The sequence below is a fragment of the Thunnus albacares genome, chromosome 7 (assembly GCF_914725855.1).
Source record: "Thunnus albacares chromosome 7, fThuAlb1.1, whole genome shotgun sequence".
Lineage (NCBI taxonomy): Eukaryota > Metazoa > Chordata > Actinopteri > Scombriformes > Scombridae > Thunnus > Thunnus albacares.
In genome coordinates, this window is record NC_058112.1 from 11,452,111 (window position 1) to 11,464,721 (window position 12,611).

The window sequence follows — 12,611 nt, forward strand, 5'->3', positions numbered from 1 at the left end:
CATCTACTCCTTCTCCCTCATTAAATATTCCAGAATCTATTAATATGCAAATATATTTAATTTCTAAAGTTTAAGTACTTTTCACAAGATGTCTCCTCCTTCACTGTAAAGTCCATTCTCAGTATTTGTCCAATGGAGGCTTCAAGTTTCCACATCACACTTATATTGTATTGTAAGTTGAATATTGGACCAGGATTGGCTCCAAATTAGTTGTGATTTCACAAATCATGCTCGTAAACCCACCCCTTAAAATCTGATTTTCAGTGAGCTCAGAGAAACTTTCCACTTTCAGCAGATGAAAGAACAGTCTCTGTCAAACTCTGCACATACATCATTCTGTACAGTGAAGCTCAAACATTCAACTGTAGGAACAAGAACAAAAACAGGGGACTTTAAAGTATGCTTTAAAAATGCAACTGACACAGACAAGAAAACTAGTTTGTTGTAGACGACCTGGAGAAACGTTCACTCTCTCTCTATCTGGTTGCAAAATAACAACAAATCCTGAAGCGTCAGGCGTCACCATGGTTACGGAAGCGGCGTCCGGTGGGTTAAACGTGGGGGCGTGGTGTATCATGGGAAAAAAGTTGTTTGTAAATCAGTTCAAGCGTTGTAGAAGAGACGAACAATGGAGACAAAACGGTAATAAAACACTTATTCAAAACAAGCTGGAGCACTGCACATTTACACAATGGCGTTAGCAAACAGGTAGCATTAACCGCTCGGTAGCACGATAGAAAATAGGCATTTTAACGCCAAGTTAGCTGAATAGCTGTTAGTAGTTAGCTCTCAATGCTAACGTTAGCCAAACTTAGCTAGCAGTGAAACGAATCTGTTGTGCCTCACTGAAAATGTTCTTTGACACTAGTTAACAAACAAAACACCAACACGAGTAACGTGTTGAAAACATTAACATGTTTCAACTCTGTGTTTTCCGCAGCAGAGATCGGTTCGTAATGTCGGGAGGGAGGATGCCGACCTCTCCTGCTTCTGCCTCCAAGGGCTTCAGCTCGACTCCTGTGAAGTCTAGTCGAGGAAAAGACCTCCACATATCCAACGGCATGGACGACGGCGTCCTATCCGAGGACGACGACACTTTCTCCCTGCTTTCTCCAATCTACCATGACAGTTTTGACAGTGATGAAGACCCGGAGCTCAGTCCAGCTCAGCAGACCTCACCACACAGGCAGAGCAAAACCTCAAGACTCAGCGTTTCACCGGACAGGTACTGCTCAGTCTGAAAAGCCAGAGATAATTTCTGTCCTAAAACTATAGGCTGCATGATTCAGACAAAGATTATAGACTGCATGATTCAGATAAAGACTATATATAGACTGCATGGTTCTGACAACATGTAAATATAGAGTATGTGTAATTTTTAGATCTGTTTTTGTTTTCTAGATGTGAGCTACCAAGAACACCCTCAGAGCAGATGTTGAGTGCAGCTGTGAAGCCTGCAATCTCACCTACTCTCAGTGCATGGGAAATGTGGCTCGTGAACAAAGCCAAAGAGGACCGTTTCAAATTGGAAAAGAAATCAGAGGAGGCAAGCTGCTGTTATCATTTCTATCACTGTAAAACTACAGTATTTGTTATTTTCCTCCTTGTTTCTGTGTGTACCAGTACGGCCAATAGTTTTATTCTTGCTCCTAAACATTCTTTCTTGTCACACATACATCCAGATTGAATCTCTAACTAATATGTTTTATATCTGGTGGATAAGGAGCGCGTATTCAAGGAAAAAAAACAACAAGAAGAAAGAGAGAAGGAACAGAAGAAGATTGTCATGGACATAAAGATCCAAGAGTGGCTAAAGATGAAAAGACAACAGGTAGAAAACTGCTTTTTTAAACTTAGTAAAAACAAACAAAGCATCAGAGTAGATTGACTGGAATTTGTCATAATTATGTGCAATTATACAGTAACGCTGCAGTTATCTCCTGTTGTCATTCCTGTGATGTGTTTTGTTCCTATAATCCAAGGAGAAACAGGAACAACTTCTAAAACTGAGCAAAGAGGAAGCGAAGATACAGAGGCAGCAGGAAAAACAGAAGGAGATTGAACAGAAAGCTCAGCAGAAGTACAAAGACTGGCTGCAGAAGAAGAACCAAGAAAAAATAGAAAAAGAAAAGAAGGACAAAGTAATGTTTACAGTTACAGTCATTTTGCTTCTTATGGAAAGATTCTAGTATTAAATATCAGTATTGATTATGAGAGATCTTGTTATTTTTTGACAGGAGGAAGCAGCCCTGAAGGCAGAGCAGGAGAGAGAGCGCCACCAGAGGGCAGAGGAGAAGTTTAAGGAATGGCTGGCAAGAGCCAATGAAAAAAGCAGAGCAAATCCCAAATCACCTTGTTACCCAAAGAGTAAGGTCATTTAACTTGTCTGGGAATTGTTAACTGTGCTTTATAATTTTTGGATTAACCATAGAACTGATGACATTATGTCTGGTGTTTCATGTTATACAAGAAAAGTGGCAAAATAAATGTTTTTTTTCATTTACAGCTGCTTCAGATGTGATTGTTGTTTCATTTGCCTTGTATTGGTTTAATATCCTCTAGGTCCCTATGACAAATCCTACCCATCACCCAGCTTCTACAACCCGATTCCATGGAAACCGATTCCCGTCCCTCCTCCAGAAACATCACCGAATAAGACAACTGACAAGAAACATCCAAAACAGAGAAAAAAACAACAAAGCTCCAGCACTGCTTTTAGACTGAGAAACACTGTGAATGCTGCACAGTCGCTGCAGAGGAGATGACACAAAAAAGGAAAGACTTGATAGACTGTGATACCGTAGCTTAGTAACGGCTCAAATGTGAATCCATCCTGACTCATCTACACCACCTCAGCTCCTGAACTCTGCTGAATCACAGAAGCATTCATTTTTACATTTGGTTTGTACACTGGAGCAACGATGTTTTAGCTCAATTTTGATGTCTGAATGTTTAGGTTTTAAAATGTTTACATGATTGATGTGTTTCTAATTAGTTTTGATCATTTTGTTTCCATAACATAACAATATGTAGCATAGATTTTTTTTCAAGGCTATACATCTAAAAGGGTGGGTCCTTTATTTTCTATTATGTAAATAGAATCATTATTATTGTTATAAATACAGTATAACCAGTTCTTTTTTTGCTCTTATCTGTGTCTTATTTGTCACTTCAGTAAGTGGTGGACAAAACCACAAAATAAGGCACAACCACACAACAGAAAGAAGGTGGCTGGTGGTCACAGCCAAAGATAGACCCAGCTTGGTCAAGTGCCCCTCACACTCACACATTGTTCTGTGTCCAGCTGTGCCTTGTTCTTCTGTGGGCTGAGATGACGACAGAAACGAGCGAGGGGGTGGAGAGAGAGAGAGAGAGAGAGGCTGATTCAGATTCAGATTCAGAGCAGTACGCTCATTCTGTCTTTAACATCTCACTGTGGTATCAATGTATGAAGCCTGAGGTAAAACAATTTCAATTACATTTTGTTTGATTAACATGTCTTTTCCTACATCTGTCATATTTTTTTCTATTGTGATTTGGTCTTTATGTATTCAACACTTGACCCCTTTCTGCTGTTGACTGCTGTGGAATGTGTGAGTTGACAGCAGTCAGTGAGGGGGGCTGATAATGACTGTTATTACGTAGAGTGCTTTTATAAGTAAACAAAAAAATCATTCTGGGATCCAAAGGACAGCTGCTAAGACAAAGATGTCAAGTGTTTACATTCTGTCAAGAGTAGTTAAACTACAAAAGGAGTGCTTTTAGCTGTTCGCCTGAAGATATTTGCACAGTGAGCCTTGTAAGCAAAACCTGCCCTTGTAAGATGACTCTCTGTGTACCTTTTAATGTGAGAGAATATGGTAAGTATTAACCAGTTACTCATAAAACTAACAATAGCTCAATCTACATTCCTCTGATGATATAACGTTGCTGGAGCTTTTGGTAATGAACGATGTTTCAGGTCACTGAGTTTTATTTCTGCTTCTTCCCATTGTTTCCCCAAAGCCTGAATAGAAAATCCACATCCCAAGATGCAGTGGTGCAGGTGGGCCGGTGGTTGGAGATCACACCTACCAAGACAGGTAGGAGGTGTGTCTTAATTTGTCTCAGTATGAAACTGAGTGGGGGAGAGGTGTGGAGGGCGGTCTAAAGGGCAGAAGTAGAGATTATACTTGTTAAAGATTTCAAAAATGTGTCTGATAGTGTAACAGAAACAAGTACAAGATGAAGAAACACAGCTTTGGGACTTTCACGTGCTGTCTTGGAAAAAAAGGAATTTAAATCTTCCACGATGGGATAATTGAGTTATTTTTGGAGTTGTGGAGACAGCTTGTGCATTGCTGATGGGGTTAAAATGTCAGAAGAAACACATTTTTGGAATAAAAACTGGATTTAACTATAAGATTATTTATTATTTTCAGTAAGCTTTGTTTGGTTCACGTTTGTTCAAGCTTCCAAAGCTCCTAAGAGTGTTTGTTTCTATCTCTGACTGGGAGAACTTTACTTGTGGATCACACATATTCACCTGGAGCCACATGAACTGTAATACTACAGCTGGTACAAACCTGAATTGCCACTCTTTTCTGACAAGAATGAGAAGACTGTTTCTGTAAATACTCAGTTATTATTGACACAACTTTGAAGGAACAAGTTCTGTTGCATAGAGGCACAGAGGTCTTGGATTTAGTGTTTTTTTTGTGTGTGTCTGTGTGTGTGTGTGTATTCCTTTCTTCACCATGCAGTCTGCAGGGCCGGAGATTGAGGACTCTTTCGACTTTCTTTTTAAAATCATCCTGGTTGGGGACTCAGATGTGGGGAAGACCTGTGTTGTTCAGAGCTTCAAGTCTGGAATATTCATTGAGAAACAGCAAAACACCATCGGGGTTGACTTTACTGTTCGTACCCTGGATATTGATGGCAAGAAGGTGAAGGTAGGTGACATGTGCTGTGGCTCTTTTTCATTCAAGTTTTTTTTTTTCTCATCTCAGTTCATCTGAGGATATGGGATCACATACATTATGGATAGTTCAAATGTGTATTGTTTTATTAATTAACAAAAATGTGAAGGTGTGAGATGTGTATGTGTGTTTATTCTTGTCTTAAAGTAAATAATCCCTTTGCTTGTGTCAGTTTATCAGAGGTGTGGCTGACTGCGGCTTTGAAATGATATCATCTGTGTCTTAGCTTTCTGGGTGTGTTGAGTTTTTAACTGCATGGGTGTCTTGTTATGCTAATTGGGTTTGTGTTGTCTTTACGCAAGCTTTGTTCAAATAGGGACTGACCACCTTCAAACACAGCATGTCAAAATGACTGAAGAAGTATATTTAACCCACATTCTGTCATTCTGTCAGTCATACTGGATTGATTTGTGCTTTGTGCTTTATTGCAGATGCAGGTGTGGGACACAGCAGGACAGGAGCGTTTCCGCACCATAACTCAGAGTTACTACCGCAGTGCCCACGGGGCGATGGTGGCCTATGACATCACACGCCGCACCACATTTGAATCTGTTCCCCACTGGGTCAGGGAGGTGGAGCAGTTCGGAGCTGCCAGTGTGGTACTGATACTTATTGGTAAGAGGAGTGATTGGTTGATTTCATGTTGGTTTTTAAACCCTAAAAACATAATTCATAGACTGGAGTTGTAGCTTTATGAACAAGTAAGGAACATAATACACCAAAAGCACAACAAAACTTTCATTATTACATGATGCACCATCAACTACCCACCCACATATGTTGTTTTGTGTGATTTGTGGAGGTTTGATTTTATCAGTTGTTGCACCCTTATGAAGTGGAGCTCTATCGTGGGGAGAGTACACAATTTTTACTTGTTTTTTGTTCCTGGGTAGTGAGTGTTATTTCCTAATTGCTTATGCCTAAAAAGTATATAAAATGTCTATTATTCCCTTCAAATGTTGCTTTTGTCACCAGGATAGTGATATTTGCACATTTGCAAATTTGCACATTTTCATTCACATTAAGTCAGAAAAAACAACATATGAATCACCAGATAGTGATGGGAGACTAAATCTTTTGTAGTCGCTCTTGTATAACTTATGTATTAGTATGAAAACATGTTAATTTTGATTCATATGTTGTTTTTTCTGACTTTATGTGAATAAAAATGTGCAAATTTGCCTGTTTTCCCATTGGAAATAGGTCAATTTCAAAATTGTCCAGGCCACAAAAGCAAAGTTTGAAGGGAATAACAGTCATTTTATATACTTTTTAGGCATAACAGTTACCACCCAGGAACAAAAATTGTGTTACATAGTGGAATCATCTGATTTCTACATTTCGATGAGATGAACAATGTGTTTTATAATTTACAGCTAAAATTTCCCATTGATTAATTGGTCAACAGAAAATTAATCAGTCATTTTTTAAGCAAAATTGCTAATAATTTTCTGGTTCCACATTCTCATATGTGAGGATTTGAGGCTTTTGTTTGTCATATATGATAGTAAACTGAATATTTTGTGGGTTTTGGACTGTTAGCTGGCTGGAACAAGCTATTTGAATAGGTCACTGTGGGCTCTGAATAGCATTTTTCACTATTTGCTATTGTATTGACAACAGTTGATCAAGATAATAATCAGCAGATCAATAATGAAGGTAATTGTTAGTGAGTCTTAGTTTTATTGCTCTACTAAATATTCCATTTACTCCCACTCTTATTCCACTCCATGTTCATCATGGCAGGTAATAAGTCAGACCTCCATGCTCAGAGGCAGGTGTTGTTCGAGGATGCGTGCACTCTGGCGGAAAACAACGGTGTGCTGGCAGCTCTGGAGACGTCAGCCAAGGAGGCCCAGAACGTGGAGGCAGCCTTTATCCTCATGGCCCGGGAGCTGCTAGCACGTAACGGCATGACCATCATAGACGAAGCCTCCCAAGATTCACCTCAGTTCATGCTGAACAACAGCTCACACCCAGTTCACAGCATCGAGTCCTCAGATAAAAAGTGTAGCTGCTGAGTGAACTGAAGCAACAACTGTAAAAGTGTGTTTGACCAGGGAAGGTGGTTATTTACATAGGCTTAGTTATAGGATGAAATATTGTATTGTATGTGTGTGAATATAACTTTTGTATTTGTTTTGACTTTTAATATTTATATTGTCAGTAGATTCAGTGTAACAAAGATTTTACATGGCGGTTGATGTAGTTTGTAATATTCATCGTTCTGAGGGTAACTGCTGGTGAATGTGATAATGACTCATTGAAGCATTACAAACCACACCTCTGTACTCTACAATATACAGAATATTTCCACTGAACAAACATTTGTATCTCACATTCGTTTAATTGTTCTTTCATACAGTATGGCTTTTACATTACATTACCAGAGTTCCACAGTTTTCATTTTCATTTAAATCACCTACAAACGATACCTCGTTATACCTGTCAGTTACAAATACAACGAGCAAACATAACAAACGAGTACCTCATGAAATTTTACTGGTGCCGCAAATTAAATATTTTCTCCCACAGAAGCCTTGTAATACATACACATGAACCATTTGTTAAAATGTTTCCACATCGCAGTAAAATAGCACCTTTTTCGTTTCTGATACTTCATTTAACTCTGACAATCTCACAAAATGAGACTACATTTCTTTCAAAAAAAACAAACAAACAAACAAAAAAAAAGACCGTACTCTTGATTAAGGTTAAAAACTAAACTGATGAGGTACTAAACTGAAGCCTGGCAATATAATCTCATCAGCATTAGTGGTTTCACCCTAGCTTAAAATGAATCAAGCTGAAATATGATAGCAATTTAAAAAAAAGAACAGCAGAACTGACCTACATAAAACCTGGGGGTTTACATTTTGCAAAGGCAAGATGACCCAGTTTGGTAGACTGTTGTGCAAAGAATAAAATACATCGTTAGCAGGACAACATGTCATATTGTCACAGACTAGCAGATGTGACTTTTTAGTGCTCTTTCTGGATCGATGAGGACATTATTTAGCTTAAAGTGTAACTATATGTGATCAATGTCTCCAAGAACTTAGATACACTATAAGTCTGAATGTAGTAAAAATGCATGTAACTCAACACCCAAAACTTGAGTTCTCAACAAATAAACGTGCACTCTAAAAAAGAGAGAGTTGATATAGATCGTGTTGCACAGAAGCAAGAGAGGACTGAAGTCCAGCTTGATGAACTTCAGTATATACAGTATGAAGGATGATAAAAAAAAACACAGTATGAGACACACTACCAAACATGACAACTTAAAATGTCAGTAACCGTCCTAATAATTAGTCTTAAAACTGCATATAGTTACTTTTTGGAGCTGACCCTATGGCACTTAATGAAAATCTAGAAGAACTCGCCACTATAGCAGCTACATCTCCCCTGTCATAATCAAGGGCATAGGTAGAAAAATACTTTTCTGCTACTGCCAATTAAGGGCTGTTAGAACTGGACGGTCATGAGATGGAGCCCAGGCGCTCATCCTACTCCAGCGGCCAGCCCTCCTGCTGGAACACCATCTCCACTGCCTCCTTTACATCCTGCACTATGAAGGACGGCTGTGTGAGGCTGGGGTCGAAGCGAAAGTCCCTGTGGCCGTGGAAAATGCGCTGCTCGGTGACGGTGTGTGCTGTGTCTGAGGGCAGCTCCTGCTGGTCTTTGCTGTACACTCCTGTACACACCAGGATGGATCTGCACCCCTCAGGGAGATCCTCCTCTGCCCCGTACGCACTTGACGCTCCGCCTAGTTCCGCTGATGTCATTTTAGGGGCATCATCAACAGTTTCTGCCAGGGGATCCGCACCTCCTCCGCCACTCTTAGCTTGCATCTGTGCCCTAGTGTGCCGAGAAGCCTGGAGGTAGCGGTTGTAGAGGTTGGCGCCGTATATGTCAGCCATGGGGTTATCACTAGAAATAAGAAATGAGTGGGACATATTTAAAGGAGATTTAAATACATATCAATGCCTTTTTATTAGAAAAAACAGATTAACAACAGTGTCAAATGTGAGATGTCACTCACCCTATAGCATAAAGTGTCTTCACAGGCGTGCTCCAGCCAAGTCTCTCAGCCTGCTGTCTGATCAGCAGCTCAGCATAGTTATAAGTCACCACACTGGGTTTACCAATCAGAGCCTCGTACTTCAGCTCATGGCCGGTCACCTTCTTGTACAGGCTCTCTAAGCACACCAGGAACATACCGTGTCCAAACCTGTGGGACAGGGACATTTAGTGTGAGAACACTGCAGTAACATAGTCAGATATGGATAAATGTGTACAAGGTGACGTGATGAAGGTAAAATTTAACACATGTACTGTACCTGGGATTCTTTGCCTCGGCCATCCACAGCAGGTCCATGTTACAAGCCAGCACCGGGATATGAGGGTACTGCATCATATTCCAGGCATTGTCTGGGTTTCCGTTGGTTAGCAGGACATCAACGATGAGCTGGAGGTTGGTCTCCCATCTGATTGGCTCGCCAAATAAGATGACAGCTGTAGGAAGAAACAGGTGAAGAAGACAGCCATACCCGTGTTCGTCATAAATTGAATATCAATTGTTAAGCGTCACATGTGAGGCCACAGTGCTGACTGTGTGTGGAAACATACCGTCTATTGGCCGTAAACCTTTGGTGGGTGGAATCTGTAACACATTATGCAAAGTTGGTAAGGAGTCTTATGGCGTTTCTTTGTCTGCATATAATCATATATTGGCATTAAAAGTAAAACTTACACTGTCTTTGGGCCTTCTGTTGTGATCCACAACATCAAGAACAGGATATGCCTCTCTGAGCTCGTCTATGGTAACAACATCTTGAAAGCCCAGGCTGAAGTTTAGTGGGTCAAGTCAAACAAAGGTGAACAGGAGCTGCGAGCCACAAAACGTGTGAGGAAAATACTTCTGTCTAAAAGATCACAAATACCAGCTGCTGGCAATCTTTAAATTGTTTGGCCTGAAGTATTAAGAATTTTAAATTGTCAGTCAATTGTTTATCACCTATATTTTTTGGTTTAGACCAGCACAGGAGAGATTACTGCTCACATTTCTGATTTGTTAAGCAGTTCGAATAAATTCACTCAAATGACAATTCTGTCTGATTATCAGGCTAGACTGGTCACACCAAGCAAGAAATGCACAAGCCTCAGGGTTATTGTCAAACTTGAATCATATATCTAGATTTTGACTAAATAAATTAATGACAAACCCCAAATGATTAAAAAGAAAAACTCCAACCAACAAATACAAAAAATAGAAGAAATCTGTGAAAGGGCCTCACTGAGACAGTCAGGCAGCAAAGGCAACAAAGGGTACAAAGATCAAATACTGATAACAAAGTGGAACATGAACAAAAATCCACCAAATAAACAGAACAGGCACACTTAAAAGGTCAACATGCAGAGGGAGTGCACGGATCACTGGTTTAAGACAGGATACTTGTGAGCCACCTCCTCAACAGGACCCTGTCCGGAGACTAGCACACACATTTTGTGGAACTGGGTGAACATTCTCAAAGGACTGTGGGACAGCATGACCTGGTCCGGAGACACCTGAGGTAAAGGGGGAGTAGAGAGAAACAGAGAGGAGAAGAAGAAATAAGACAAAGCAAGCTGAGAATACTCACAATGATTTGAAAAGTGTTCAGCTTACCTCAACATCAAGCAGATGTGACAGATGCTCAGCTTTGGTCTGCCTCATGCAGTTCCCAGCGTTGGTCACAAACACCACAGGCACCTTGTATTTCCCATTGCGGTCCACCAGGTACCTGAAGCACTGCTTGGCTGCAGGGATCAGTGTCCTGCCCCGAACCAACACCCCATCAATGTCGAAGAGAAGCCCAAAAGAGTTGGGGCCCTGAGGAGGAGGGAGCTGGGCCAGAGAGCAGTGACATGTGCAGTGTGAAAACAAGAGGTTGTTCATTAACCGACTGAGCACTCGCCATGATCTCCTCACTTCAGACACATGGAGCAGGCCGAGACATTGTTCCCAGAATATATAAATGAAACACTACAGAGTTTCACTGGACTAGACAACTCACTGATGAGTGAAGAAACTGAATAAGATAGTAATTACTGTGGTTGTAAATGTGTGGTGTAGTAAAACATGGACACGAGTATTCTATAAAGACAGACTTGAAAAAATGTGAACCTATCCTTTAATTCACCTCTTCAATGGCATCTATTCATACATATCCTACTCATCTTTTTTCCTAAGCTTCACCATTTTCTTCTCAAGATTTTCTTACCTTTGTGTGTTTATGTGTGTGTGTGTGTGTGTGTGTGCGCGCGCGTGTGCTGTGATTAGCTTCAATGTGGTGTTCAGTGTTTCTGTCCTGCTGTAACACTTCTTTAACCATTTCATGTGAAAGAAGAGGAAACAGGAAACAGCCAGCAGCCGGTTGTTATAATACAAAAAGTCATTTTCGTCACTCACCTTCATCTTAATTCAAATAAAGTTTGAATAAAGTATTCACTTACATGGCTATAATTTCTTGAGGTCGAAGACGAGGTGTTTGCTTGTTTTGCTGCTCCCTCATAGCTTGACTTCAGCAGCTGCCAACCAGTTTTTAAAGACCTTATTCTCTGCATTTCTCTCCCTCAGTGTGTGTGTGAAAGCCGGCCGGTAAATAAGAGACAATGAATCAGACAGCTGAGCTAACGGTGCCCATAATCTGCTGCTATCTTTTCATGCTGTCAATATAGCTGCCATCATAACAGCACTGCGATTTATTATTTCCGTGGCTGCGCATGTGCAGCGCCGCATGAACTGGACAAGTCCCGCCTCATCTTTTTTCCCACCCGCATTCCATGAAGACCCGCCCCACTCTGCCTCTGATTGGCTAGTACTCATTGCCTTCGTCTAACAGATTGGTGAGGTTTAGACATAAGGAGTGTGATTGGTTGGGTTACGGTAAGAATATCATGGTCAGAGCCAATCACAGGCAGCGTAGGGGCGGGCCTTCGCAGAATGCGGGTGGTCAAAAATAATAACGCACGGTACAATACTACGTCATATTACTCACCGGAAACGCTGCAGGGATTTTTGGAGAAACTGTCAGTAAAATGAAACTTATTTCCTTTTTTTCCCTTTCAATTTGTATTATTATTTTTTATTATTCTCAGATGTAGCTATTGTTATTGAGCTTGTTCCTTAAATGAACTGACATGACTGAGTGTTTGTACATTATTGCAGTTAAATAAAGAAGGCATTTTTATAGAAATGAAACTGAATCACTCATCTCTTTTAAAACTAAAACTTAACCACAAAAAGAAATCATATTTTAGTTGTGAACATTATAAACACAATTTTTAACGTGACGTAGGATTTTACATATTTTTTAAACAATTATTTACACAATTAAAATGTTGCTATATTTTTGAAAATATGTATAATTTAATCAGCATTATTTAATTTTATTGCATTTATTAGGTGTTAAATTGCACACATTTCTCATTATTCTCCTTGCTATTTTATATTTGTACCTTGCATTACACAGGGTAACACTTCAGTTATTCAAATGGAAATTGTGTGGATTGATTTAGTTTTTTAAAGGGCATGTTTAGGTTGGGTTTTTTAAAATATTACAATTACACATCAAATGGGATTTAAAAATTCATTATACAAGTAGGAAA

At 39.9% G+C, this 12,611-nt stretch overlaps 3 protein-coding genes across 5 annotated transcripts; 2 read left to right on the top strand and 1 right to left on the bottom strand.

The window, feature by feature from the left end:
• The first annotated feature begins 533 nt into the window (after positions 1-533).
• Positions 534-3,141, top strand: ccdc34 (coiled-coil domain containing 34). 2 transcript variants are annotated; one of them, XM_044356548.1, is made up of 7 exons: positions 534-642; positions 944-1,225; positions 1,402-1,546; positions 1,724-1,831; positions 1,983-2,141; positions 2,238-2,367; positions 2,563-3,141. In XM_044356548.1, exons 1-7 carry the CDS (start codon positions 629-631, stop codon positions 2,763-2,765), a joined length of 1,041 nt encoding a protein of 346 aa, XP_044212483.1. In that variant the 5' UTR covers positions 534-628; the 3' UTR covers positions 2,766-3,141. The 2 variants fall into 2 exon arrangements, with proteins under 2 accessions (XP_044212483.1, XP_044212482.1); XM_044356547.1 differs by having other exon boundaries at positions 541-642; positions 941-1,225.
• An 87-nt stretch (positions 3,142-3,228) lies between these two features.
• Positions 3,229-7,285, top strand: LOC122985702 (ras-related protein Rab-19). Of its 2 annotated transcripts, none has more exons than XM_044356549.1 (5): positions 3,229-3,460; positions 4,006-4,082; positions 4,743-4,931; positions 5,390-5,573; positions 6,705-7,285. In XM_044356549.1, exons 2-5 carry the CDS (start codon positions 4,032-4,034, stop codon positions 6,977-6,979), a joined length of 699 nt encoding a protein of 232 aa, XP_044212484.1. In that variant the 5' UTR covers positions 3,229-3,460; positions 4,006-4,031; the 3' UTR covers positions 6,980-7,285. The 2 variants fall into 2 exon arrangements, with proteins under 2 accessions (XP_044212484.1, XP_044212485.1); XM_044356550.1 differs by lacking the exon at positions 3,229-3,460 and adding an exon at positions 3,473-3,860.
• On the bottom strand, positions 7,286-11,744 carry hdhd5 (haloacid dehalogenase like hydrolase domain containing 5). The gene is made up of 8 exons (XM_044356546.1): positions 11,457-11,744; positions 10,630-10,848; positions 10,417-10,529; positions 9,715-9,808; positions 9,591-9,624; positions 9,302-9,476; positions 9,004-9,192; positions 7,286-8,891 (listed from the first exon to the last, which is right to left on the bottom strand). The coding sequence occupies exons 1-8, from the start codon at positions 11,565-11,567 to the stop codon at positions 8,468-8,470; spliced, it is 1,359 nt and encodes a 452-aa protein (XP_044212481.1). The 5' UTR covers positions 11,568-11,744; the 3' UTR covers positions 7,286-8,467.
• Between the last annotated feature and the right edge of the window lie 867 nt (positions 11,745-12,611).

Bases quoted from the DNA above. Each gene is read 5' to 3' on its own strand.
- LOC122985702 (XM_044356549.1), top strand. From the start codon at position 4,032: ATGCAGTGGTGCAGGTGGGCCGGTGGTTGGAGATCACACCTACCAAGA. The intron at 4,083-4,742 runs GTAGGAGGTGTG...TTCACCATGCAG, and splicing joins GATCACACCTACCAAGACAG to TCTGCAGGGCCGGAGATTGA. The intron at 4,932-5,389 runs GTAGGTGACATG...GCTTTATTGCAG, and splicing joins TTGATGGCAAGAAGGTGAAG to ATGCAGGTGTGGGACACAGC.
- hdhd5 (XM_044356546.1), bottom strand. From the start codon at position 11,567: ATGCAGAGAATAAGGTCTTTAAAAACTGGTTGGCAGCTGCTGAAGTCA. The intron at 9,809-10,416 runs GTATCCTGTCTT...ACTAAACTTCAG, and splicing joins GTTGAGGAGGTGGCTCACAA to CCTGGGCTTTCAAGATGTTG. The intron at 9,477-9,590 runs GTATGTTTCCAC...TTCTTCCTACAG, and splicing joins AGGTTTACGGCCAATAGACG to CTGTCATCTTATTTGGCGAG.
- ccdc34 (XM_044356547.1), top strand. The intron at 1,547-1,723 runs GCAAGCTGCTGT...CTGGTGGATAAG, and splicing joins TGGAAAAGAAATCAGAGGAG to GAGCGCGTATTCAAGGAAAA. The intron at 2,368-2,562 runs GTAAGGTCATTT...AATATCCTCTAG, and splicing joins ATCACCTTGTTACCCAAAGA to GTCCCTATGACAAATCCTAC.